Source organism: Diceros bicornis, chromosome 1 (assembly GCF_020826845.1).
Source record: "Diceros bicornis minor isolate mBicDic1 chromosome 1, mDicBic1.mat.cur, whole genome shotgun sequence".
Taxonomy (NCBI): Eukaryota; Metazoa; Chordata; class Mammalia; order Perissodactyla; family Rhinocerotidae; genus Diceros; species Diceros bicornis.
This window is the reverse complement of record NC_080740.1, coordinates 54,922,818-54,948,321: the sequence shown is the minus strand read 5'-3', so window position 1 is coordinate 54,948,321 and position 25,504 is coordinate 54,922,818. Positions and strand designations below refer to the sequence as shown.

Here is a 25,504-nt window from a genome sequence, read left to right as displayed (position 1 = left end):
CCGCCTCTGCTCCCCACCTGACCGGCTGCAGGATACTGACAGGAGGCTGGGAGCGATGAGCGGCCCAGGAGCAAGCCCCTTCATTTAGGGGCAAACAGTCCTCGCACAGAAAGAAGAGTCTCCCCCCACCCCCAGCCACCACCACCCCCTCCACCCCCAGCCACCCGCCCCCCTCCACCCCCAGCTGACCTTGAACCTCACAGGGGAGAGGAACTAGGAGCTAGTGAGAGGGAAACTGTTGAGCTAGAACCTGAGACATTAACAGTGATGAGGGGGGATTAAACTTCACATTTTGGTCAATCCTCATTCCAATTTTCCATAAAGAACACAGATTATATACTTTCCTTCCAATTTTCTATTATGAAAAAAGTAAGGAAATGCTCAAAACTCCTGAGATCATATTAGAAAGATATGGAAGCTAGCTTGTCCAGAAGGGCCTGGGGAGATGACCTGAATCTGCTTCAATCCCTAAATCTGAGTCTCAGGAGGATGGCTGGAGACACACCCCATCTTTAACGCAAAAGCCTCCGGTAGGAAACAACTGGATGGTGAAAAATGTGTATATTGGGCAGAAGATGAGGTGGTGACAGCACTGTCCTCTGCTCAAGTGCAGCTCTAAGGAGCTACCTTCATTGGCTGTTGGTGTGTGGCCCTTGATGCTCCTTTTCTTTCAGACCTGAAACAGCATCACAGCAACCCACCCTGTCTTCTCTGTGAGGAGTTCGTCCCTTCCCTATCAGGAGCCCTCTGGATGGGACGGTGCCCTCCTGCATATTTGGCCCATCCTGGTTTTTGAAAGCTTCCATATAGGGCCAGGCAGAACAGCTGGGCTTTGAATGTGAGCCTCATGTGACCTCCCCAGACCCCAGGGCTGGGGAGCTAGAGAGCTGGCCTATTCTCCAGGGAAGTAGGGGCCACTTCTCCCTCCAGTGGCCCGGGGCCCTTGTTCTCTCCTGCTTCTTCCACCCTTGGCTATAACTGAGCCCCCCTTTCTTCATGGGCCAGTGAGCTGCAGCTCAAAGAGCCACAGCCATTTTGGGCTCTGTGTTTAGAAGGAGACTATTCAGAAACCCCCAAAGACCCCTGTCTAGAAGCCAGTAGATCCAGAGATGTAGGATTGTGTCCTTGGAAAGGGTAACTGGTGACCTTGTGGGGCTGGAGATCCTGGCTCCTGACCTCTGGGGTGGGCATGGGGTTGGTGGGATGGGCTGTCTTCAGGGTAGAGCAGGAAGAGGATCCTGCCAATCCTGAGAGCTGGACCAGTGAGGCCAAGCTGTTCCTTCCATCCTTCTCTTGTTTTTCTTACCCGCATTGTGTCCCCAGTGACAAGCACTGTGCCTAGCATGGAGTAGAGGCCAATGAAGAGATGGTGAGTCAATGAATAAGGTGTAAGTGACTCACATGGCAGTCATCCCAGAAGAAGGACACTCAGAGCCCAGAAGCTCTTCTTTCTTCCACTCTCCTGGGGCTGATGTGGATGGGCGGGGTGGAGCCACATGAAGTTAGTGTGGGCTAACCTAGCAGACACACACTGGCAAATTCTTCATATAACAAGCGGCCATCCCCTTTAGGATCTTTAACCAAGTGCCTCCACCCCCAGTTTTGCAAGAACACAGGTAGTAGGTAAAGCAGCCCTGCTCCCCACTTTCATCCCCACCCTGAGGTCCCACAACTGGCATGTGATGATTTCTCTGAGCCTCGGTTTATTCATCTATAAAATAGGGGGTTTACAGATAATATTACCTACCTCACAGGTGAGAAAATATTAATTGTAAAGACACTATTAACTACACACATTAATTAACCAAACATACAGTTAAAAACAAGACAATAGGCCCCAAGAGAAGTCACTTATGCTAAACCCCATGTCTCCAAACTGAGAGTTAATTACAGTTTTGGCCTTTCCTAGAAATGGAATTTTAAACCAGTTAATCAGAAATCACATGATCAGCACCAGTGAGGTAATCTGCCTGACAGACCCCTGCTGTCCACTAAAGGAAAGAGACCTTGCCACAACCAACCCACATTTTGCTAGTATAACTTCCTTGTTCCTGCAACCATCTCTGCCATTTTGTACAGCTCCTCGGAGCGCCTTTCTACCTGCTAGATTAGATGCTGCCCGATTCATAAATCATCGAATAAAGCCAATGAGATCTTCAAATTTACTCAGCTCAGTTTTGTTTTTTTAACAGTTTATATGTTAGCAAACATACCATTAACTAAGAACAAATAGTATTACCATGTCTTCCCCTACACCTCCACAGCCCCACTCCTAACCCCCTAGACGCCCTCCCCCCACTCTCCAACCCCTTTCCTAGCACAGTTCTTGGCACACAACAGGTATTCGATATGTACTTATTGAAAGAATAAATGAATGAATGTTCAGAATGATAATCCCACCACCTCCTGTCAGGCAGGTGCTAACTTTCCCTATTTCCCCAGGCCAGGGAGATCCCTCTGCTTTCCAGAAATGGGTGTTTAAGCTCCAGACACTCAGGCATTAAACTGAGGAAAATAACCCAACCAAACAAACTGTATTGCATCTATCTCCCTGGCTGCTGTTGGTGAATCAATAAGTAGACATCTGGAGTAGTGCTGAGCCAGATGTCACTAAAATCACCAAGTCAATGGCTTTCCTCCACGAATGTTGCTTCTTGCATATTTGCATAATGATACCAAAGTAGCTGCCTCTGACCTTGTCAGGAAACAGAATTCCTGCTGGGCTCCAGATGTGGCTGGCAGGACCCCACTCTGCTTCCTGCTCAACCTGACCTGGCCTCTGGGGAAACAGAGCTTTGCCTTTGGAGCCCAAAGCAGAGACCAAGAGATCCCGACACCCCTTTTCTGCTGGCTCTGTCTTGGCAGATGTGGCCCATTTCTCTGATAGCCGCTCGAACAACTGCTGGCTCCACTCCCGAGTTTCTCGTCCAATAGGTCTGAGGTGGGGCCCCAGATTTTCATTTCTAACAAGTTCCCAGGGGATGTTGCTGCTCCCAGGACCACACTTTGAGAAACACTGGTCTAGGGCAGTTCTTCCAAATCTGCTGTGACACTTACCACTCAAAGTGTGGCCCCTGGACCAGTAGCATTAGTGTCACCTGAAAACTTGTTTGTAATGCAAAATCTGACGCTCCATCCCAGACCTGCTGAATCAGAACCTTCCTTTTAACAAGCTTGAGAAGCAGTGAGCTGCGGGGGAGGGGGTGGTGTTAAATACGCTAATACCTAGGCTTCACCCTGGCCCACGTGAAACAGAATCTTGCAGGGTACGGCCTAGAAATCTGCATGTGTAACAAGGTCCCCAAGGGGTTCTTACACATGGCAGTGTCGGAGAACCATTGCTCTGCACATTAAACCCACCCGGGGAGGTTTTGAAACTACTGAGGCCCCGATTCCCTTAAGACCCACTAAAATCAGAATCTCAGGCCTTGAGATCCAGGTTTCAGGATTCAAGAAGCCCCATAGAGGGTTCTAACACGCAGCAGGATTGAGCACCACCGACTGCTCTGTTATGTTGTTGCTGAATGCACGCCTTCCCCTTGGCTCCTAAGGTAGTGGTTAGAAGAGTCTAGAGTCAGAGCTGTGTCAGAATCCTGGCTCCGTCACTTATTTAACGATGCCTCCTTGGGTAAATTAGACAACCTCTCTGAGCCTCGGTTCCCACCTCTGTAAACTAGAACAATGATAAGATAATAAATGAGAATGAGTGCAAAATACCTGGCATGAGCCTTGTTCACGAGGCCTTCAGTGAGAAGTGGCTGTGATTATTATGATTGGCACTAGAGGGTGCGATTGGAGGAGCTCCAGGGACCTTTGTGGTCCAAGTTCTCTCTCCAGCCAGCCCTTGGCTGCTATAAGACAGAAATGGGAATACTTCAGTGTGTTAAAATGCAAAGGTGGCACACGTTCCCAGAAGGCCCTATAAAAGCACAGAGTTTCAGCTGATGGGGATCATAGTTAGTCAGTCAAATGTAGTCCCACTGTGTGTGGATGTCTTTGGGGTGACAGCTAGCCCACCAGGGAGGATGCCCAGGAATGCATGTGGAAGAGGGATGCAGCTAATCCAAGGGAGTTCCATGCCCCCAGCTTTCAGCAGGTCTCCTGTGGGTCTGGGACAATTTTGGGGTTGGGGAGTTGTCCCACTTCCTGGAGGAAGGGCCTTTACTTGCATAGCAGGGCCTCACAGGGCCTGGCCCTGAATCCCAGTCCCGGAGATGTCCTCGTGGTCCAGAACACGAGCTTTCATGGAGCAAGGGCAATTCAGAGGCCTCTGCAGATGCTGAGTGAAGAAAAGAAATTAAATCCACAAGATTATTCCCAAATATGATTTTTCTAATGTTGAAAATATAGTTAGAAAGATGATAAAAGGGGTTTTCTTCTTAATCACTCACCAGTTTAAATGTCTATATTAGTTGTCTATAGCTGTGTAACAAGTTACCACAAACTTAGAGGCTTAAAACAACACCAAATCTTTCACAGTTCTGTGAGAATTCTGTGGACTAGACTGAGTTTTCTGTTCAGGGCCTCATGGCATCTGTGAGCTCTTGCCTGGAAGCTCTGGAGAAGAACGCATTTCCAAGCTCCTGTAGGGTGGTAGAATCCAGTTCCTTGTGGTTGAGGTCTGAGGTTCCCATTTCCTTGCTGGCTGTGGGGGTCTGGGCTTGGGAGGATCTGCTCTCTGCTCCTAGAGGGCTTGCATTCCTTCTCACCCAGCCTCCTCTATTTTCAAACCAGCAAATTTGCATCCAGTTCTTCTCAGGCTTCAAGCTCTCTGACTTCCTCTTCTGTCACCAGCCAGAGAAAACTGCTTTTAAAGAGCTGTGTGATTAAACTGGATAATCTCCCTTTTGCCATCAAGGGAGTAACTCGGCCTATCGCACACCTGCTTTGTTTTTACTTTGGAACTTATTAATGATTTATTTTGGTGCAATAAGGAAGATTACAATATGTTACGTATGCTCATATTTTCCTCAAAAACATCTGGAAGTATCTGCTCCAATAATCTGACCATCGTTGTACTGGATGTTAGAATTATAGGTAGTCTTTACTTTTTCTTTTTCTTCTCTATACTTTTCTAAAATTTTTGCAAGGAGAAAGTGTTAATTTTATAAAAAGAAAAAAGTTATCTTCAAAAGAAAAGAAATCCGACTCTATGAGATGTTACAAGATGCTAAATTAACACCAATTTAAGTGGTGTGGAACAGGTGCAAGCACAGATATGTAGATCAAAGGAACAGAAAATGTGGCCTCAAGATACTAGCTGATGTGAATAAGAATAAAGCACATCTCCAAGACGGCAGAACAAAGTAATGGAGAAGGAAGTGTTGAGTTCCTGATGATGGGATAAAAATTTGGAGGTGAAATTATTCATCAAGACCCTTAATTCCCATCTTAGTGTACATCAGACTCAAATTGGATTTAAAAGTTAACAAGCAAATGATAGACACAGTAGGATATGAAACTGAATTCACAAATATGATTTTTCTGAAGCTAAAAATACAGTTAGAAAGATGACAAAAGGGCTTTTATTTTTAATCATTCCTTGGTATAAATTTCATGATCTCCAAAAAAGATATAAGCTATTGATAAATACTTTCAAAGATTTACTTTATTTATGGAGTATTTCTCCTGGTTGAATTCTCTCAAGTATGTAAACTATAAAACCACAAATAAAGGTGTTTCCATGTTACTTAAGCATTCAGGGATTCCCAACAGTGGGGATTCTCCCATGTTGAAGACATCTTACCTTCTGAGTGGTCTTCCCACACTCCTGACATCCGCAGGGTTCTTGGCAGTATACTTGCGGGGGTGGACTGCACGTGAGCTCTGTGTGAAGGTCTTTCCACACCACACCTGATCGTGAGTTTTCTCTTTCCTCTCTTGCTGCCAGGCTGTCTCTGTGCCATTGAGGGACAGCTTCAATGCCCCGTTGCAGGCTCAGCAACTGGGTTGCAGTTCGATGGCCTACTCATTCTGTATTTATTGATGACCTACTGTGTATCTAAGCTAGACGCTTTGGGGGCAAAGGACTTGCTGGCTGCATTCAAGAAGTGTGCAGTGCTACGGAATTCAGGTCTGTCTGAAAGATATTTGGAGTCGGGCTCAGGGGGAGCGGTCATCAGGACTGTGTGTTGTGGGTACCTGTACATTTGCCTGAGGAAAGGGTCTCCAGCTTTTGTCAGGAGTCTCTGGCTTAAGGAAGACTAGGAATCCCTGCTCTAGGGTGGAAGTTAATAGGATCTGAATATAAGTGTTTCCTCTCAGAGCAGGGCAGGGATTTGAGGCTGCATCTTGGCAGTTTGGAGACTGTTCTCCCTTCGTTCTCAGGCACGTTCTGAGGAGCTGCCCCTGCACAACTGAAGAACTGAGGACACGGCGGGCTTACACTGTAGCCCCGATTTTGCTCCCCTCCCCCACCATGGTGTGACGAAGCATCTTCCTCTCCCAGGGCTGTTTTGCTCACCTTCCACTTCTGGGATCCCGACTGAGAGCCGTCATCAGGGAAAGGTCCCTGCATGCAGATGGCTCCCTTGAACTTGAATTATTTAAGGGCTGTTGCCAAGAAGCCATAGGGACTCACTGGCCCCACTGACAGGGGAGAGAGTGGTTTTCCATCTGTTCACTCAAAAACTCATTTCCGCCCAAATGAGGATATTTAATCAGAAGTCTTTCCCCTCTGTCTCTGCTGCTCACAAATCTCAGACCTTCTTCCTTCCAGCAGAACTGGAGGGAGAGGATCCTAGAAACGGGGAAAAACTCTCCAAGCATGAAACTTCCTCCCCAAAGCGGTTAGAGGGTCAGGTCACCTGCTCAAGATGAAGTGACCCATTCTGCAGTGTGATTAAGCAGCCATTTGTCTGTTCTCTGGACTCAGATGTTCTCCTTGACCTGGGGCCTGCTGACCCACGGGTGCCTCTCTCAGTTAGGGAGTCTTCTCTAACTGGGCAGACAGGCTGCCCTGAGGATGGTGATGCCCACAAGGCCACCCTCTACTTTCCTGGGAGAGACCTGAGGAGAGTGCTGGATGCAGGTTTCCTCTAACCCACATGCATGAGAACCCCCCAGAAGGATACCCCAAGTGACTGGGAAGCCTCCTCTTCCTTTTCAGAGAGCAACAGGGACCTGAGCCCACTTTGTTGAATGAAGGGACCATTTGTTTTCTGGAAAACAGGCTCTAGGGTAACACCTTTTGAATATTTCCTGTGTGCCAGGCCCCGTGCTAGGTGCTGGGACATAGGGGTGGGACAGAATCCCTACCTTGGAGCAGCTCACACTCTAGCAGGGGGAGCCAAAAAGGAAGCAGGAAATTACTCCAAATAAGTTACTAAGCTCTGTGATAATGGATGCACAGGGGATGGAGGGAGGAGCTTCTGATCCAGGCATGAAGGATGAGACTGAAGGAGTAGATTATTTCTAGCTTTTCATTTACCTACAAGGTTCTCGATCCCTGAAAACGGTGTCCATTCAAGCACTCAAACCAGAAAATGTATCCTTATCACCCTCGTTCCCTCTCACTACAGATGCGGTCCTCTTGCCTCCCCTGAGACTGTTCTTGCCAAGGTTACTGATGACATTCATATGGCCAAATCCAATAGGCACACCAATAATTTAGCACAGTCGATGCTCCCTCCTTCTTGAAAGGCTCTTCTCTCTTGGCTTCCAGGTTAAACACACTTCTCAGGCCCTTTTGCAGGTTTCTCTTCCTCTGCCAGGCCTCTAAATGCTGGAGCAACCCAGGGCTCTGTCCCAGGCACTCTTCTTTCTCTACCCTCTCTCGCTAGGTGATCTCACCCAGTCACTATTTTTGAATAACACTTATTTTTGATGACTCCCAAACACCCCATCTCAGGCCTGATCTCTTCCCTGAGTTCTAGGCTTGGATATCTAGAAGTCTTCTTGACATCCCACTTAGATGTTAAACTAACTTCCCCAACTTAAAATATTCAAAGTAGAACTCTTAGTTTTCCTCTACCAGTAGCTTCTCCCATTCTTCTGCATTTTGGAAAAAATGGCAAAACGTGAACATCATCCTTGAATTCTCTCCTCCTCTCACGCCACTCCTCTAGCCCATCTTAAAGTCCTGTCTGTTCTTCCTCCAAAATAAATCACAAATCCCTCATGTCCTTTCATCTCTAGTGCCACTGCCCTGGTCCTCTATCATCTCTTGCCTGGATGACAGTAACAGCCTCCTAACTGGATTCCCAGCTTCCACTCTTACCCTCACCCTAACTTATCCTCCACATTGAAGCCAAAGCAATCTTTCCAAGACATATTGGGAAATTAAGAGACAATTCCATTCACAATGGCATCAAAAAAATAAAATACTTAGGAATTAACTTAACCAAGATTCTATAAAAGACTTGTACACTGAAAAGTGCAAAACATTGTTGAAAGAAATTAAAGACACAAATAAATGGAAAGGCATCCTGTGTTCATGGATTAGAGACTTAATATTGTTAAGACGTCAATACTACACAAAGTGATCTACAAATTCAATGCAATCCGTATCAAAATCCCAATGATGTTTTTTTGCAGAAATAAAAAAATCCATCTTAAAATTCATATGGAATCTCAAGGGACCCTGAATAGCCAAAACTTGAAAAAGATCTTGAAAAAGAAGAACAAAGTTGGACGACTCACTTCTTGATTCCAAAATTACAGTAATCAAAACAGTGTGGTATTGGCATAAAGACTGACATATAGACCAATAGAATAGAGAGCCCAGAAATAAACCCTTGCATATATAGCCAAATGATTTTCAATGAGAGTGCCAAGACCATTCAATGGAGAAGGAACAGTCTTTCAACAAATGATGTGGGAAAACTGGATATCCACATGCAAAAGAATAAAGTTGGACCCTTACCTTATACCATACACAAAAATTAAGTCACAGTGGGTCAAAGATCTAAACATAAGAGCTAAAACTATAAAACTCTTAGAAGAAAACATAGGAGAAAAGCTTCATGACATTGGATTTGGCAATGATTTCTTGCATATGACATCAAAAGCACAGGGAACAAAAGAAAAAATAGATGAATTGTATGTCATCAAAATTTAAAAAATTTATGCATCCAAGGACACTATCAACAGAATAAAAAGGCAATTCGTAGAATGGGAGAAAATAGTTGCAAATCATATAAAAGAGATTAATATCCAGAATATATAAAGAACTCCTATAACATTAAAAATGCAAACAACCCAATTCAAAAAATGGGCAAAGGACTTCAACAGATATTTCTCCAAAGAAGATATACAAATGGCTGATAGGCACATGAAAAGATGCTTAACGTCCCTAATCAATAGGGAACAAAAGGAAATCAAAACCACAATGAGGTATCATTTCACAACCATTAGGATGGCTATTACCAAAAAATAGAAAATAGCAAGTGTTGGTGAGGATGTAGAAAAATTGGAACACTTGTGCACTGTTGGCAGGAATATAAAATAGTACAGCCACTATGAAAAACAGTATGGTGGTTCCTCAAAAAATTAAAAATAGAACTACCATGTGATTCAGCAATTCCATTTCTGGGTATGTACCCAAAAGAATTGAAAGCAGGGACTTGAACAGATAATTGTACATCCATGTTCATAGCAGCATTATTCACAATAGCCAGAGGGTGGAAGCAATCCAACTGTCCTTTGATAGATAAATGGATAAACAAAATGTGGTATATACACAATGGAATATTATTCCCCTTATAAATGAAAGAAATCTTGACACATGCTACACTTGGATGAACTGAAGTCATGCTAAATGAAATAAGCCAGTCACAAAAGGACAAATCCTATATGATTCCATTTATATGAAGTACCTAGAGTAGTCAAAGTCATAGAGACAGAAAGTCAAACAGTGGTAACCAGGGGCTGAGGGAGAGGGAGAATGAAGAGTTAGTGTTTAATGGATATAGTTTCAGTTTTGCAAGATGAAAAGATTCCTGGAGATTGGTTGCACAACCATGTGAATGTACTTAATGCCACTGAACCATATACCTAAAAATGGTTAAAATGGTAAATTCCAAGGTATGTATATTTTACCACAATAAAAAAAAATCTGATCATGGCACACCCCTCCCCATCCCTCTCCCCCAACTAAAACCCTACAGTGGCTTCTCATTGTCCTAAGGATAATGTCTAAAGTGCTTCCCACAGCCTGTAAGTCGGGCATGGTCTGGCTCCCAGACATCTCTCCAGAGGAATTTTCTCTACTCTCTCCACTCTAGCCACACAAATCTCTCTAGCACTTGCCTCAGAGGCTTTATGCACATTGTTCTTTCAGCCCAAACTCTCTTCCCCAGTTCCCTCATCCTTCTGGTCTCAGTGTCAACTCCATCGCCTCTCTCATTAATGGCAAGCTCCATGATGGCAGGGGCAACACAGTCGCAGCTGGCTGGAGTGTAGTTGGCTCTGTGGAGCCTGCCTCCAACAGGCCAGCAGGTTCCTGTGGGGCAAGCACACCTCAGCTGCTGCCTTCCTCCCCCAGGTCCCAGAGTCCTCTCCCCATCCATGAGAGTGCGTGGAGTGCGAGTTCTCTGTGCCTGAGGCTCTGTCTTGGGCCTCTTAGGCCTGTGGAGGGATGTGTGTGTGAGTGTGTGTGTGAAGGGGGTTGTCCCAGGACTCCACTCCCCACTACTTATTCTCTAAACTGGCTTAGTCTGGGATTTGGCCAGAGGTATCCCACCGAGTGGATGTGTTTCTTTCCTCACCAGGCAGGACGGCCAGAGGTGGCCCCATTTGACTTCTCTGGACAGGGCATTGGGCCCATCCCTCATTCCATGGCCTTCTCTCCTGGCTTTGGAAAGTCTTCTGAGCACAATATTCTGGGCAGTGCCTCTCAGACCATGACACTGAATTATGGTTTCAAGCTCGGAGGCATTTTCCTCTGCATGAGAAATCTCTTTGCTCTCTCTTCTTTCCTGACATCCAGGTTGCTGGGGCATTTGTGGCTGTTACTGGCCCCCCTCCCGCCCCCCACCACCATGTAAACAAGTTATGCTCTATGCCATGCAAGCAGAGACCAGATCGGCTGGGGCTTCTCACAAGGGAAGGGAGTTTTGAGCCCTTTCTGGCCACCCTGGCACCCATGTCCTACTTGCCCAGGGCTGCCTGGGCTCCTCCTCAAAGGACCCTGGTGTGAGGGGCAGAAGGGGCAGAGGTTAAGAGTGTAGGATCTGGAGTCTTATGGGCCAGGCTTGTGTTCCAGCCTCTTCCTAGCCTGTGACCTGGCAAACTAATTCACCTCTTTAAGCTTCCATTTCCACAGCAGTAAGATGAAAATTCTACTAGTACTTACCTATTTCATAGGACTGATGTAAGGAATAGAAAAGATCATGCATTTAGGTGCATAGCCCAATCCCTCCTCTGGCCCAATAGCTGAGCTGGCCTCTCGGTTGGCCAGTGCGGCCTCCTGTGTGGGAAAGGCACAACCTGGAAGGCCTTGGCCCCACTGCTGAGGGGCTTTGCAGCCCTCTCTACCCCAGGGGCCTGGTAGCCCGAGTGACAGCAGAGAAAAGGGAACCAGGCAGATCCCCTTTCCCATCTCCCTCTCCTTCCCTTTCCTGGTTGGGGCTCAGTGGGCAGGGCTCAGATAAGGCTTGGGCAACCTCCCTCTGGCTTGGGCTGCTCTCTGGCCTTCTGATAGAGTGGGGCACAGGGCAGGCACACACCTCCCCCCAGCAATCATCCACCCCTGGAAACATCCAGTGTCTGACCCCTCAGCCCCAGGAGTCCATCCCCAGATGGCAGCACCTAATGCTTAGCCTGAGTCTCCAGGAAAAACAGGGTGGGGGCGTGTGTAGCACACAAAAAGGGAACTTGACTCTCTTTGGCTGGGAGGGGAAGGCAGACTCATGGCTGCTTGCGGTTCTCAGTCACATGGAGGACTCTCCAGCTGAAAGAGCAGAGCGGAGAACCCCTGTTGTGGAGGCTGGGATGGGGGCAGGGCAGGGGTCACAGGGATAGATGGAGGGAATTTGGCGTTCTTAAGGAATCACGTGGTGATTTTTACTTTAAATTAAAGGATCTTTAAAAGTTATGCTAATCCCCTCTTTGGCTTCTGACGTTGTCTCGAAAAGTCCAAGAGTGTGCATTTTGGATGCCCAAAGTCAAGCATAGCCGCAGCATGCCCAGTGAGAGCTAGGCCACCACTGGCAGCCCAAGGAGGTATGACCACTCGGGGTGGGTGAGCAGGGCAGAGCTGTGGGAAAGTGACAACGGGACCAGGCACACACACAAGGCTAAACCTCACCTCTCGGGACACCTTCTTCAGACCCCCCTCTAAATTAACTGACCCCTTCCCCCCAGGTTAACTCTTTCAACTCCTCTCATCTCCTCTTACATCTGGGAGCTTTTGGGTGTCCCTTCCTCTGGCCTCTGCTTCCTCAGATTCCTTCATCATCTGTCACAGAACCACAGTGCCATCCTTCAGAGTCCATGTGGATCCGCAGGGGTAGTGCTGTTAGCTGATTAACAATTCTCTTCCCTAGGAGTAGGGAAGCTTCCCGAGAACAGGGACGTGTCTGCTTTCTGGACCTAACACAAATATTTGTGGAACGAATGAAGAATGACTTTACTGGATGACACGTCTTTCCCCAGACTGGAAGCTATGTAAGGGAGGGGCTCTGTCTGCTCGTCCATTGCTCTATTCCCAGCAGTGCACAGACCAGCAGTGGTGCAGTAGACAGCACCATCTTTGGGTCATTGGGTCCGCTCCGCCTGCTGGAATGAGTCAGCCTTGGCAGAGTGAAGTGTGGGAGGGTAGAACTGTCCCATTCTCTGGGAAAGTGGGCTGCCTTTGGGAAAGACACAAAAAGGCTCTCAACTGCGCTGATCCTGAGCAGTCCTCAATGGCATAAGAGTAAGGATACCTAATGCTGTGCCAAATGTTTTATAAGGATCATCTCCTTTCATCCCCGCGACGGACCACGGAAGTAGATGCTATGGTTCTCTCTCTGTTACAGATGAGCAACAGAGGCACTGAGGGGTTAAGTGACAGATCCAAGGCCACACAGGAAGGGAGAAATGATGCCATGGCCACACTTTCCTCTCAGTGCTGAGGACATTTTAAGATGGAGAACACAAAAGGAGACGGCGGAAGGGATTTGAATGTGGGTCAGCACAGAGGGTATAGGCCTGGAAAACCTGGACTTGCTCACTTGTCAAATGGTGGTCTCCGGGAGTCAGGAGACTTAGGTTCCAGTCCTAGCTCGGCCATTTTCTGTTTTACGATGGTTCTCCCTTTCCTGAGCCTTGATCTCCTCATCTATATAATGGGACCGTACGGGCAACTACTTCATGGGGTGGTGCCAAGGATTCAAAAGTCCAACACAAAGGTGGGGGGTCACAATGCGGGAAGGGAGATGGACACTTGGGGCCAATAAGAGGAGTAAAGTGTGGTGAAGTGAACACTGAGGACTCGAAACCCCAGGGCTGGTGGAAACCGAAACGAAAACAAGCTCAACAAAGACTGAGGTTCAAACCTCCATGTGCTGTCTGGGCATTTGAGGGCCAGCTGCTGGCATCTCCCAAGACCATCCCTCAGGCTCCTGCTGAGCTGCTTCTGGGTGGAATCTCTGTATGAAGGAGCATCACAGCCCCGAGGAACAGAAACCCATACCTCGTGAAGACCCAGGGCAGCACACAGTTCCCATCCACACCAGCATACCTTTCTTTGGTTTTATTATTACAAACACACCGCAGCTCTGCCACACCTGGGGAATCCTGGGCTCCGCATGCTTTACCTACCCTCTCTTTTCTACCTGGATAGGGCCACACAGAAGTGTCCAAGCCACGTGTGGGCACAAGACACGTTTGACAGAGCAGTTCAACTCATAGCTTATAAGGATGCCATTTCTCCAGCTGCGAAAGAGCTTTACAAAAACCATACCAGGGCTCCCTCAGGATACTGGATTGCTTGATTCGTGTTTTATGAGCTCCACAAAACTTCAGCTCCTTTTTCCAGAGAGCTTGGCATAGGCAGAAAATTCCACGTTTGGGACAGGTCCTTTCTGGAAGTGAATGTCAGGCAGTGACATCCAGGTCTCTGCGTGCAGTGGGTTAACAGCCATGTTTGGGGGGGAAAAAGAAATTAAAAGTACATTTGTCTCCCTCCTCCCCCCACCCGCCCAAGGTTCAGATCTCATTATGTTGCAGGAAATGTACATTGAAGTATGATATTTGGATTCAAAAACATTCAGTCTCTTTGGCACATTCAGAGAAACTGGCGGGAGCCGCTGAAGGGCATTTGTCCTGTGGTCCGCAGACTACTGCTTCATCCTCTCTAATAACCGCTGATAGACAGGTGCTGAAAGAGAGAAGTTTGAAAGGTGAAGAAGATGCAGACTTCCCAAGTCTGTCCAGGACACTGTCGGAATCACAAGCATGGGGGTCCAAACTCTCCTGCACACAGCAGATGCCTTTTGGTTTGCGAAGCTTCATATCTTACCCAGTGATGTTCTGAACTGGGATTTTCTACCTCTACCACCTCGGAACCATGTCCTTACCACGGGCTCCTGCCAAGCTCCTGTGCAATATTCCCAGCTCCCAAAGCCAAAAACTCATATCAATCCTAAAAGGTTGGCACTCATTATCTCCATCTTACAGAGAAGGAAACTGGGGGTTCGGTGTCTGACCTCAAAAGCCAGGCTTGTTTTACTGCACCATGATGTTCTTATGTATACACAGCAGACGGCAAGTTTGGGGCTGCTTGGGGGTAAGGGCCGAACAAGTCTAGAGGACTTCAAACCCAGATCAGACTTACCTAGTTTCACAGAGCTCTGGGCAGCCTGAAAGAAAACATAAGGTGTCAGGTTTTCTAGTGAAAGTCATACCTGCACCCACTTGCGGCAGTGGCTTTGCCCATTGCAACCCCTGCTCAGAAAAAATGCTGGGGCTGAGGAAGAGGAAGGGGAATGTGGAACCGCTGGGCCCTGGGGAGCCCCAGAGTCAGTCTTATCAGCCCTAAGTGATGTGCAAGCCCCTCCCAAGAAGAGTCTGAGGTGGACATTCCTGGGAGACCTCAAAGCCAGACTTGCACTGAGACCAAAGCCCAGAGCTTGGGGAGCTGGGATACACAAGGGGTGGCTCTCAGGAGTAGGAGCTCAGTGCCAAGAACCCTTCTCGAGGGGCACTAAGGAGACCCCTCTGTCCGAAAGTAAAGTGAGGTATTCCAGCTCCAGGCCTCTGGGTTAAGGGCTACTTCCTGCACCCTCTTCTCTTGAAATCCAAACTCTGTACAGCACCCCATATTCCCAAGGGGCTCCATCTGACCCAAAGCAGCAAAGAGGCCTGACTGGGGCTCCTGGGCCCGGGGCAACCTGGGGAGTAGGAAGAGAAGCACAGAAAGAGTCGGAGAGGTTCTGAGAGGGAGGTGGGGCTGAGGCAAGGAAGGGAGGTTCCATATACATAGTGGGCCCTATATTCAGAATCCACACCACTGCCCAAGAGAGCTCCAGTATCACCCAAGATGGGCCATGTCATGGAAAAACGGAGGAGTGACTTGGAGGCCAGGCTCAGGGCAGGCCGGGCTGCTACAAAGCGAATTCGGGATGGGTTGCCCTCCTTGGACAGATGGATTCCAGAGCTGTTTCTGTTCTTATCAGCAGTGGCTTCCCACAGACTGAGAGCTCAGATGCCTCGGTTTGAAGGCCTGGGCTTTCGCACACAAAGGAAGCAGAGGCTGCCTAGGTTCTTTTCTCTGAACTCAACACAGGCCAGGGCTAAGGATGCCCCAATGGGAGTGGGGAGAAGTTTCAAGAGAGCCCTAGGAGAGCAGCCAAGGAAGACAGGGGCCCAGAGAGCCTCCTCCATGGCCCAAGCAGAGGACCCAAGGCTGCCCGGGCCAGGGGCGAACCTAGCAGGCGTCTTACCCTGGAAAATGCTGATGCTTGTTTGAAGATTTCAAGCGCAGAGTCTGCAAGTTCGTCCCCTCGTTCCTGAGGTCTGTTGGCTGGAGATGAAAGAAAAGGCAGCTTTGGTGAGAGAGAAACTATTAGCACGACATTCATAACAACCGTGACTGAGGGGCACTGTTGGGCTTTCTGGTTCACATTCTCAAATAAATTTTTCCTTTATAACTTTTCATAACTTATGGTAGAATTTGGCCCATGGCGAGAGACTCAAAGAAAGATGAATGCACAAGTGAGGACAGAGGCTGGATTCAAGTTCAGCTTTGCTGGAGGTAAAAAGAGCTCACACGAGGCGAGATGCTGTAAGAGGGGTGCTCTGAACCACGTTCACAGCATCCACATGTAACAAAAAATGGGCTGTGTCTGTGTGGCGCTAAGACAGCCAGGCAATTCAGCAAAGAGAAATCTGTCCCTGAGATCCTTAGTGTAGTGCATTCGAGCCAACAGCTCCTAATTCGCTTTTCAATCAGCCATAGCAATGTTGTCCATGGAGGCTCAGCTTACATGTCGCGTATTATTCTTATCTTTACTTAGAACACTTTTTCTATTGAGCACCAACTGCCATGTGTAGAGAAGGGCCAGCTGCAGACTGAGTGGGGATGTGGTACTTCAGGCCTGACCTGGAGGCTGCAGGACAGTGGAGATGGCATACACCACGCCATTGGTGGCCATGATGTCAGCTTCAGCGACAGGTTCCTTATTGACATTCACTACATTGTTTTTCTAGGAGAAAAAAGACAACAATTGTTGAATGTAGAGCATATTTATCTCATTCATTCAGCAAAGGTTTGCTGAGCACTTCTAGAAGCTCATTGCTAACTGCTGGGGATACTCTGGTGAATGGAACCGTCCCTGCCCGCTGCAGATCTACAGTCTTGTGGATTCATTCTAGTCCCCTGGGTAGACTCAGCATGTGGTAGTTTACAAAATAGTCTTTTGTGTTATTCACTTAGTCCTCACAGCAGTGTATGGAGAGGAGGTCAATACTATTGCCTTGTTTAACAGAAAAGGAAACTGAGACTCAAGAGAGGCCAGGTACCTCCTTTAAAGTACATAGGTGGGACGGCTGGGAACAGATGCCAGGCCTCCAGCTCTGGGTGAAGGGCTCTTTCCACTTCTCCTCGATGCCCTACTTCAGATTTCCTCACAAGAAGCACTACCTCAGGCCTTCCCAAACAACCCACGTATCAGACTCCAGGTGACAGACAGGACCCCCACACCCAAATCTAGGAGCTGGGAGATTCCCAGGTGACCTGCAGAAGTCAAATAAGTCATCACATCCCTCCCTACAGGCCTTCCCATGCTCCAGAGAGAAAGTGATGAACAAAGGGACGGTTGAAGGTTAGGAGAGAGGAGCAGAGAGCAGAAGTTGAGCCAGCCACACACTGAAAGAGTGGCCCCTCCACGGGGGTGTCAGTGGCCTTGGTTGGTGCAGCCAGAGAGGCCACAGGCAGCTTTGCAGAGCTGGGCTGGCTATCTCTTCTTTTCTCCAAGGTAGGGACCCTCTGAGGCAGCTCCCGAGTGGAATATGTATCATCAAGGTGCAGAGCAAGGGAAGGCTCACAGACCAAGCACAAAAGAAAGCCTCTTGGGATGGTCTGGCTCATGGTGCAGCACAGTGAGCCCCTGGATTCGGGATGGGTGGGAGGGGATTGGGGATTGATTTCTCAAGACACATAAGTAATTTCCTATCGTCTCCTTAAGGGAAGGAAGATCTAACAGCCTTTCCCACATGCTAAATGAGATGCTTATTCCTCTGCAAATCTGAAAGTTCTTATTTATGTCTAACCACAATCTTGCTTGATTTCCCTGAAGACCCTTTTCTCTTTTCACTGTTCTCTTTCTCTTTGGACAAAAGGCACTCAGAGATTCAAGATGCATCTTAAAAACAGTGTGTGTGTCTAATGCCATCCCAGGGGCGAGATGTGCCCTGGAACCCTAGTGGCAGGGCACGGCCAGCCTTTTAATTTTTAGACACACTCACTGAGCTGACTTCCAGCTTGTCGCCTTGGAGAGACTTCAGCCGCACCAGGGCCCCAATGCCTCCACTAACCAGGATTTCATCGCCAATGTGGTATTTCAGGATGTTGGCAAGCTCCTTGGCATTGCCTGCAGGTTTATGGGAAAAGGGGACAAAGTTAATCACAAGGTTGGCAATTCGTGTGGTCAAGGAGGGCCCCCAGAGAAGATGCCAGTGGTCACCCCTGAGATGGAGAACTCCCTGCCCAGGTAACAAGCACTCATTAAACACTCACCATGTGCCCAGCCCTCTGACCCACTGTCTGCATGGTCAGGAGCACAAGGCACACGTCCATGGCTTTGAATCTGCCCCTGCAGTCGGCAGGCTGCTGGGTTAAGCAAGTGCTCTCTGTGATGCTGAGAAAGAGTTAATCCATACTCCTCCACGAGTATGACTCATGTTTCCATGAGCTAAATATTTGCTTGGAAAGCCAGGGGACCTTTCCAGCACCAGCATCTGGGACATTTCATCATCAGTGTGGCTCCCGACGGTTATAACACAGTAGTGAAATATTTACACATTCTGCCCTCAAATGCATATTCTGAGACGGCTGTTTCCTGAAGGGAGAACTTAAAAGACTCAACAGCTGCATTCTGGAGGAGCTATGGAGCCGATGAGGTCAGGGCCGAGGGGGATATTCCCTCCGCAGCATCCCTCCTTGTCACGTCTCAGCATTCCTTCCAGCCCACGTCAGCTTCTCCACCAACTGGGGAAAGCATCCAATTGCTCATAAAGGTGCACAGGCATTTCCCAAATTAAGTGTGGGAGGCAATTCTGAAAGCTGCCAGCTGCCCTCTCGTCTTTGTCAAGCTGCCCCTGATGCTCAAATTACCAGCCAAATGGCTGGATTTCCCCAGGGCTCATGGATGGCTATTTCCAGCATCTTGAAACGGAGAAGAAGGAAGTTTTAAACCATTTTGGAGAGTTCTCTTGGTTAACAAATCCACATTCGTGCCATGGGATGGAGCCACCAGGTACCAAGTGATTTCTAAGTATCCACAACCTGGAGCCAACAAGAGTTCCCTTCCACAAAAACATTGCTTGGAGGTGCTGAGCCAAGAGAGTCCCCGGGGTGCAAGGGGCCTCCCTCTTCTGAGATCTCTAACACCTGCATTGACCTTTAACACCTGGACGTCCTCCGTCCCCAGGAGCTTGGGGGTCTAATCTTGCTGGCAGGCCTGGGGGAGGGTGTGTATGGGAAGCTTTGCCCGGGCCCCTCCTCTGCTCCTTCACACTGCAAATGAAAGGGAAGCTGAGCGGGCTCAGGCCACCTGGGAAATATTCTGTTCCTGCTGGACAGGGAGAGGATGGAAAGTTTATGTTCCAGAATGAACTTCTCCCCTCTTCTCAGGAACATACGTCAGCATCACAGACATAGGCATTCATTTAGCAATAAAGAAAATGAAACCGGACACAAATTCAGCTCACAGCTGCCTGCAACCTGAACTTTCTATTCTCCTGCTCCAGAGCAGGAAGGGAGGTGTAGACGATATGGGCCCAAAGGTTTGGCCAAGGTCCTTCCTCCTCCTCAGGCTCATCTTTCTGTGATGGGTAGAAGACTCTCTCATGCACATGCATCAGAGCTAAACACCACAACCCCGTCCCACCTCCCAATTATCATAGCCAGTACTGATACAGGACATGTGCCCAGCTCTGTGGACAACACACATTTAATCTTCACAACACACTGAGCAAGGTAGTCTTACCTCTCTCATTTTTCTAGTGGGGAAACTGAGGCTAAGCAAGGCCAAGCAACTTAGAGGCCACTTAGCTGGTAAACACCAGAGCCAGGATTTGAACCTGCTCTCAGGTAATCCAGGGGCCCACGCTCTTAACCACTAGATTGTCTCTCAGACCTCCTGAATTGCATTTCTCAGGGCCACGACTAGCTTCTCAGGAAAGCTTTTATCCTGAAGGACTTTGTTATCATTATGGCTTCACTATCACTGTTCTCACAAGTCCTCAGTGGAAGGCACGCCTGGGTGACCAGGCTGTTGTGACCCCCCCCCTCAATTCCTTCCTTTCTTCTCTGCCTTGGTTGGTGCCTGAGGAGGCTGACTGCTGGGTACATCATCCGGGCTCCCTCGCCCTCCTGTAATCAGCTGACAGGAGGCCTGGCAGACGGCGGGCATGTGGGAGGAGAGGGAGGCTGAGTCACTTAGTGGCCCCCTTGCCATGATTCTGATGGCAGCTGCATGTGGCTCCGGCCACTGTCCTGTGCCCCTCCCTCCTCCAAGGCTCCAGCTCTCCCTGGTTCCTGCCCTGCCCTCTCTGCCCCTAGGCCTGGAGTGGTAAACGCTTCCCATGGTAGCTAGTCCCTGGGTGTCATCACCCTTTGCTGGCTCCTTAATCCTGTCCACATCTTTGCAAACAGTCTCTTCATTAAATTCCTTTCAGTCAAACTCTTTATAATGTGCCAACTGTTTCCTACTGGGACCCTGACCTAGACAGTTACTTTAGAAAAGCTGAAAAATGTACTTAAGTTGGTCTTTACCCAAGAGTTTGTTCAGTTCTCCTGGTGGCATGGCTTGGAAGGCTTCATTTGTAGGAGCAAAGACCGTGTAGACTCCTTCCCGGTTGAGCGTCTCCGTCAGCCCTGCAGACTGGATGGCGGCTACCAGCATGCTGCGGATATACACAGAAAATGTCACCTGCCAGTAGGGGTGAGGTGGGGTGCCACTTTCCCAAAAACCTCACCACTGTGGGTAGGTGAAGCCAAGATCACTGGGGTTCACACCTCTTGCTGGTTTTCATCCCCTCCCCAGGCACAAAGAGGGAACGATTCCAGTTTGTATGTTCTCTCCATAAATGCTAAGCTCAGTTAAATGGCCAGAAGTCACAGGCCAGAGTGGGAAGGAGGAAGAGAGAAGTCAGCAGCACGGCTGACCCAGAGATTGGCTGAGCCACTGGGCCCTGGGAATGTGATTCCAGGGAGGGCAAAGGGTGGGTGATCTCCCAGGCTCTTGTGCAGGTGGATGAACTCAGTGACAGGAAACACTCAATGTCACAGCACCCAACGGTGAGCGAGCAAGTCAGAAACGGAGAGAGCAGGACAAGAAAACAGAGTGACATGGGGAGCCTGAGAAAGAGCGGCAAGGAATCTTCAGGTGCAATTATTTGACACCACACGGAGCACCACTCATCACACACTCAAAACCAGGTGCTCTCAGCTTACTTGGACTTTAAAATGGGAGTATGATGTTTTCCTTGCATTTCAAGAATAAAAATGCAGTCTCCTCCCTGTTTCCCTGGATGTGAGGATTACACTCCCAGAAGTAACCCTTCTTCCCAACATGAGCTTTCAAGGTGACCCTCATCTTTTCCACATTCCAAGCCTAGAAGGCCACACCAGCGCACCACAGTGTTAACTGAACCCAGGAGGAAGTGGGGAGCTTGACAGATAGTGAGGCCCAGTGTCCTACACCAGCATGAACATTTGGCAGAAGACCCCCAAGGATTGGGCTGGTTACCTGAAGCGATTGTCCCCCTTCAGGACATCCATGACGGTCCCCACTGGGGGGGTCAGCACCCGGTCCATGGTGAACAGAGTCCCGTACCGCCCCCTCTTGTCATGGGCAGCGATGCAGCTGTTCTCGATGCATAGGCTCTGTGCAAAACAGGGGCAGAGAAAGGGCAGGTTATCCCCCCAAGCAGGGGACTGATTTGTTCAGGGAATGTGCTGATGGCTTCATCCACATAGATCATTAAATATACTGGGGTGGGTCTTTCAGACTAGGATAAAATGATGTGTTTTCTCCAGGAAAGAAAAAAATAAAAATGATGTTCCTTAAGGAAAGAAGGGCCATGGAGTGCCCAATAAAGATACAGAGAGGCCTCATAATGAGAATATCATGTTACACGTGAGGCTCATTGACAGTGATCAAGTAAAATGATGGAGTCTATTGATATATTTATTTAACAGATGACTACCATCTTTAGTCCAATGGTGCTAGCTGGTCCCAAGAAAGGGCTATGTTGTGTTGTGCTTCCTGTTTGATATTCCAGGGTAACTGCTGGGTTTGAAGAGAGAGAAGAGAACCTTCTGGACCAAGGAGAGCTGTGCTCCAGTTTGGGGGCTTCTCTTCACATAAGCTAAAAAGGACTCCAAACCTCCACCCCTCCTCCTTTTGTTTGTCACTCTGAGTTCCAGGTGGACTGCTGTCTACCCAGCCAGGTCACACAGGTGTGTGGTTTATTTCCAAAGGCCTCCAGAAGAGGAGAGTCTCATCCTTCTGCAGGATCCCATTTTGATCCTTTGATATTAGATATACTTTCCAGAAATTCCCTCCTTCCTTCTTAGAAACCAGTTCTTAGGCAAGCTCCTGCTTATTGAGGACATTTTTTTTTTACACTAAGACAGCTTCCATTTCTTAGAGCTGAGACAAAGAAGGAGCATGATTTAGGTCTCAGAACTTACATTACGATAAACAAAAACTCTCAGTTTTTTGCCACCCAGCGTGTCCAGGGTCTGTCCATGGTACAGATACTTGGAGGACAGCTGGTCTTTAATCATGTGATTCCGAAGCAAATTCCTCATTTGGGCATCAATTGGAGGGGTTCCATCTGCAAGAGAAGGTGTGGTTAGGTCAGAGGCATGCTCCAGAAATGAAGAGAACGAGAGACAAAGGCAGTGAAAAGCCCACCCCTCTTTGAGTTTGGAAATTGAGATTGGGAAATCAAGGGAGGCTGCCAATATTCCTTAACATCTGGCATCTGAGAATTAAAAAAACGGAGAAAGGTCTAGATCATCAAGGGTGTTTGGAGTTTTGCCCTAAGAGGGAGGGGAAGGCACGGATACAACTTGGCCTTCTTCTCTGCCTTCCCTGTGGCCATGGTTCAGCTGTACCCTCACTCTGACCTCCTGACTATCACATTGGCAACTGACCCTGCAAATCAAAAGGCAAAGGAGTGTTCTGCTCTCCTGACAGATGCAAACTCTAGAATTTTGAGGACCAGATCCCCAGATGCATCCTCTGCTCTGCCAAAGAAATAACGGGGCCTCTGAAGTTTCTGGTGACGTCACCTCTGCTTTCCGTTGAGCTGGGTGGAAGCGCTCACGTTCCACATGGTGCTGCCGATCGGGGAGAGTGCTGCGGAGGTGACAGTGGGGGGCAGCTGCCCCCAGAGACAAGCTCACAGGGATGCCTTCCCCACATTACCTTTGAATACAGAATTCAGGGGGGCCAGGAGAGTCAACCGCTCGTTTCCAGAAAGATGAGTGCCGAGGCCCGCTTGTCTGAAAAGGTCCATGGCTGTGGAAACATCTGAGTCTGCAGCCAACTCAAATAGCGTCTTGGCTACAAGGAAGGAGAAAGTCGGTTCCAAGTTAAAAGTGCTGTTTTCATTTATTGTTCGTCCACCCGAGAGCATGACATAGATCAGCAGGAATGTCACCTCATGAATCAACAACCCCTCTAAACGCTGCTGGAGCACAGCAGGTTGGTGTCATCAGGGGAGCAGTGGCTCAGAAAATCTCTCTGGTCGGGGAAGTGAGGTGAGGTTCAGTTCAGCAGAGGTCAGCCTCTGTCCCAGCCCCTGGTGAGGGCACTTCCAATGCTGGGGAGAAAGGCAGCATTGTCTGTGTTGTGGCTTCTGAAGAGTAGATAATGCCAGTGACCACGCCCATACAAAGAGTTTTCTTGTGGCTTGGTTTTGTTCTTGTGAAATTCCTTCACTCATGGGCAGTAGACCTCCCTAGAATTCCACACTGGGGCTAGGATGCTGAATGACACACAAGCCAAAGTCCATTTGGTCATTTCTCCCAGGACCACTGACCCTGGGATGCGCTGGCACTATTGAAAAAAACAATGCTCTGAGGTCAGCAAATGGCCCTCTGTGCCCAACGAAAGCAGGCAGATCTGCTGAAAGCCTACTTGATTGAGTTGCTCCCTCCCCAGACACCTTCAATGGCTCCCCACTGCCTCCAAGATAGCATCTGAACTCCCATGTCTGCAGCTCAAGATTCTTCACTGTCTGGCCACAACCCACCAGGTGCATAGGCCTTCTCTTCTGAGAGGCTGTGAGCTGGATGCAGGCAGGGAAGCAGCCCCAAAGGCCCCTGAATTCCCCCAGCCCCGCCATCATGGATGGCAGACAGGACAGTGAGCCTGGCAGGACCAAGGCCCCGAGGCCTGGCTTACCTGAGTCTGGGATGAGCAGCTCGTCGATGTAGTGGATCACACCATTGGTGGCCAGGACGTCTTTATTAGAGATGATGGGCTTCCCGTTGATGGTGAGCATGTCCCCGCTGCAGCCCACCTCCAGTGTGGTGCCCTCCAGGGTCTCCATGGACAGCCCCGCAACAATGGCTTCAGCACACATGGCTGACTTCAGGATGTGGTTCTTCAGCAGGTCTGGGGGCCGTACAGGACATAGGTCGAGTCAGAGCCTGCTCCAGGCTGCCCACAGCTGTGGGGATTCTATTGTCGCCCATGCTGACCTTCAGACGAGGCTGGGGCACCGCACAGCCTCGATCCTCCTCTCCTCCTGCCTGCTGACCTCTAAAACCAGCCGGGGCTCTGCAGTCAGACTGCCCGCGTTTCAATCCCAGTTCAGCCACTTTCCAGTGGTGCAGCCCTGGACAAGTCATCTAGGCTCTTTGCGTCTCCACTTGCTCATCAGCCAAGTGCAGAGGAGCACAGCACTCACCTCCCAGGGCTGCTGTGAGGAGGGCAGGAACTTTGGGCATAGAGCACCGAGCACAGAGCCTCACGCCAGGGTATATGCCCAGCACAAGTCAGCAACTAGCTTCTCAGCACCTGAACTTGAGGGTGAGCTCTCTTACTAGGACCTGGACTTCAGGGATGGGAAAAACGCAAATGAGTTCACCCTGGGATTTCTCATCTACGGACCTTTATAAAAACGTAGAATGTGGTGGGAAAAGATGGAAATGTTAGCAAATGAGAGTTTTGAATTATTTGTACATTTTATTTGTTTTTGTTGATTTCACCCATGGGTCTACCAGCTGCCAGGATCTGTCTTAGGGGCTGGAGGTGGTAATCAGTAAGACAGGGTCTTTGCCACCCCATTCACTTCACCCATAAATCATAAATATAGTTGTTTATTTACTTGTCCAACTGCTGCTTTAGGAACAAGGCAAGGGCTGGGGGCCCTGAGGAAGCTGCAAGGAGCAGTCAAAGGGGACGTGCCTCCAGCCTCAGCCAGGCAGAGCAGGTTCCCGGACCTCTGCTCACCAAGGTCACCAAGGCCCTTTGTCTTGCGTTCTCACCGCAGAGGCAAGTTTCAACTTGTTCTGATCGTGGGAACCAAAACAGGGCTGTTATGGACAGGAGGACATGCTGAGGCCCTGTAGAGGCAGCGGGCTCCTGCGGAAGTGTCAAGGGCCTCGAAAGCCAGTGCTGACCCGATTCAGCCGGCAGGGAAGAGAAAGGATGGCAAGACTGCTATGGGAATGAGGCTTTGGGGATTAGCTTCTCGGGGAAGGAAACAGAAGGCCAGGGTGGGGTAGGGGTGACCTGCCAAGGCCACTCGGACGGTGAGCAGGGCCAGGGCTGGAAGCCAGTCTTCAAACAAGGCACACTGGCCGGGAGCCACTTCTCGCCTGTCTGCCAACCCGCTA

At 48.9% G+C, this 25,504-nt stretch overlaps 1 protein-coding gene across 2 annotated transcripts in view; it reads right to left on the bottom strand.

The window, feature by feature from the left end:
- Positions 1-13,660: 13,660 nt before the first annotated feature.
- The window catches only part of TGFBI (transforming growth factor beta induced), a 32,457-nt gene continuing 20,613 nt past the window's right edge, over positions 13,661-25,504 (bottom strand). The window contains exons 8-17 of one of the 2 annotated variants that reach the window (XM_058540764.1): positions 24,066-24,278; positions 23,085-23,222; positions 22,343-22,488; positions 21,396-21,532; positions 20,420-20,550; positions 17,890-18,014; positions 16,526-16,628; positions 15,867-15,946; positions 14,759-14,783; positions 13,661-14,302 (exon numbers count right to left, since the gene is read on the bottom strand). In XM_058540764.1, coding sequence (XP_058396747.1) covers positions 14,262-14,302; positions 14,759-14,783; positions 15,867-15,946; positions 16,526-16,628; positions 17,890-18,014; positions 20,420-20,550; positions 21,396-21,532; positions 22,343-22,488; positions 23,085-23,222; positions 24,066-24,278 — 1,139 coding nt within the window. In that variant the 3' untranslated portion in view covers positions 13,661-14,261. The remainder of the gene's footprint in view (positions 14,303-14,758; positions 14,784-15,866; positions 15,947-16,525; positions 16,629-17,889; positions 18,015-20,419; positions 20,551-21,395; positions 21,533-22,342; positions 22,489-23,084; positions 23,223-24,065; positions 24,279-25,504) is intronic. The other variant, XM_058540772.1, reaches the window with a different exon arrangement.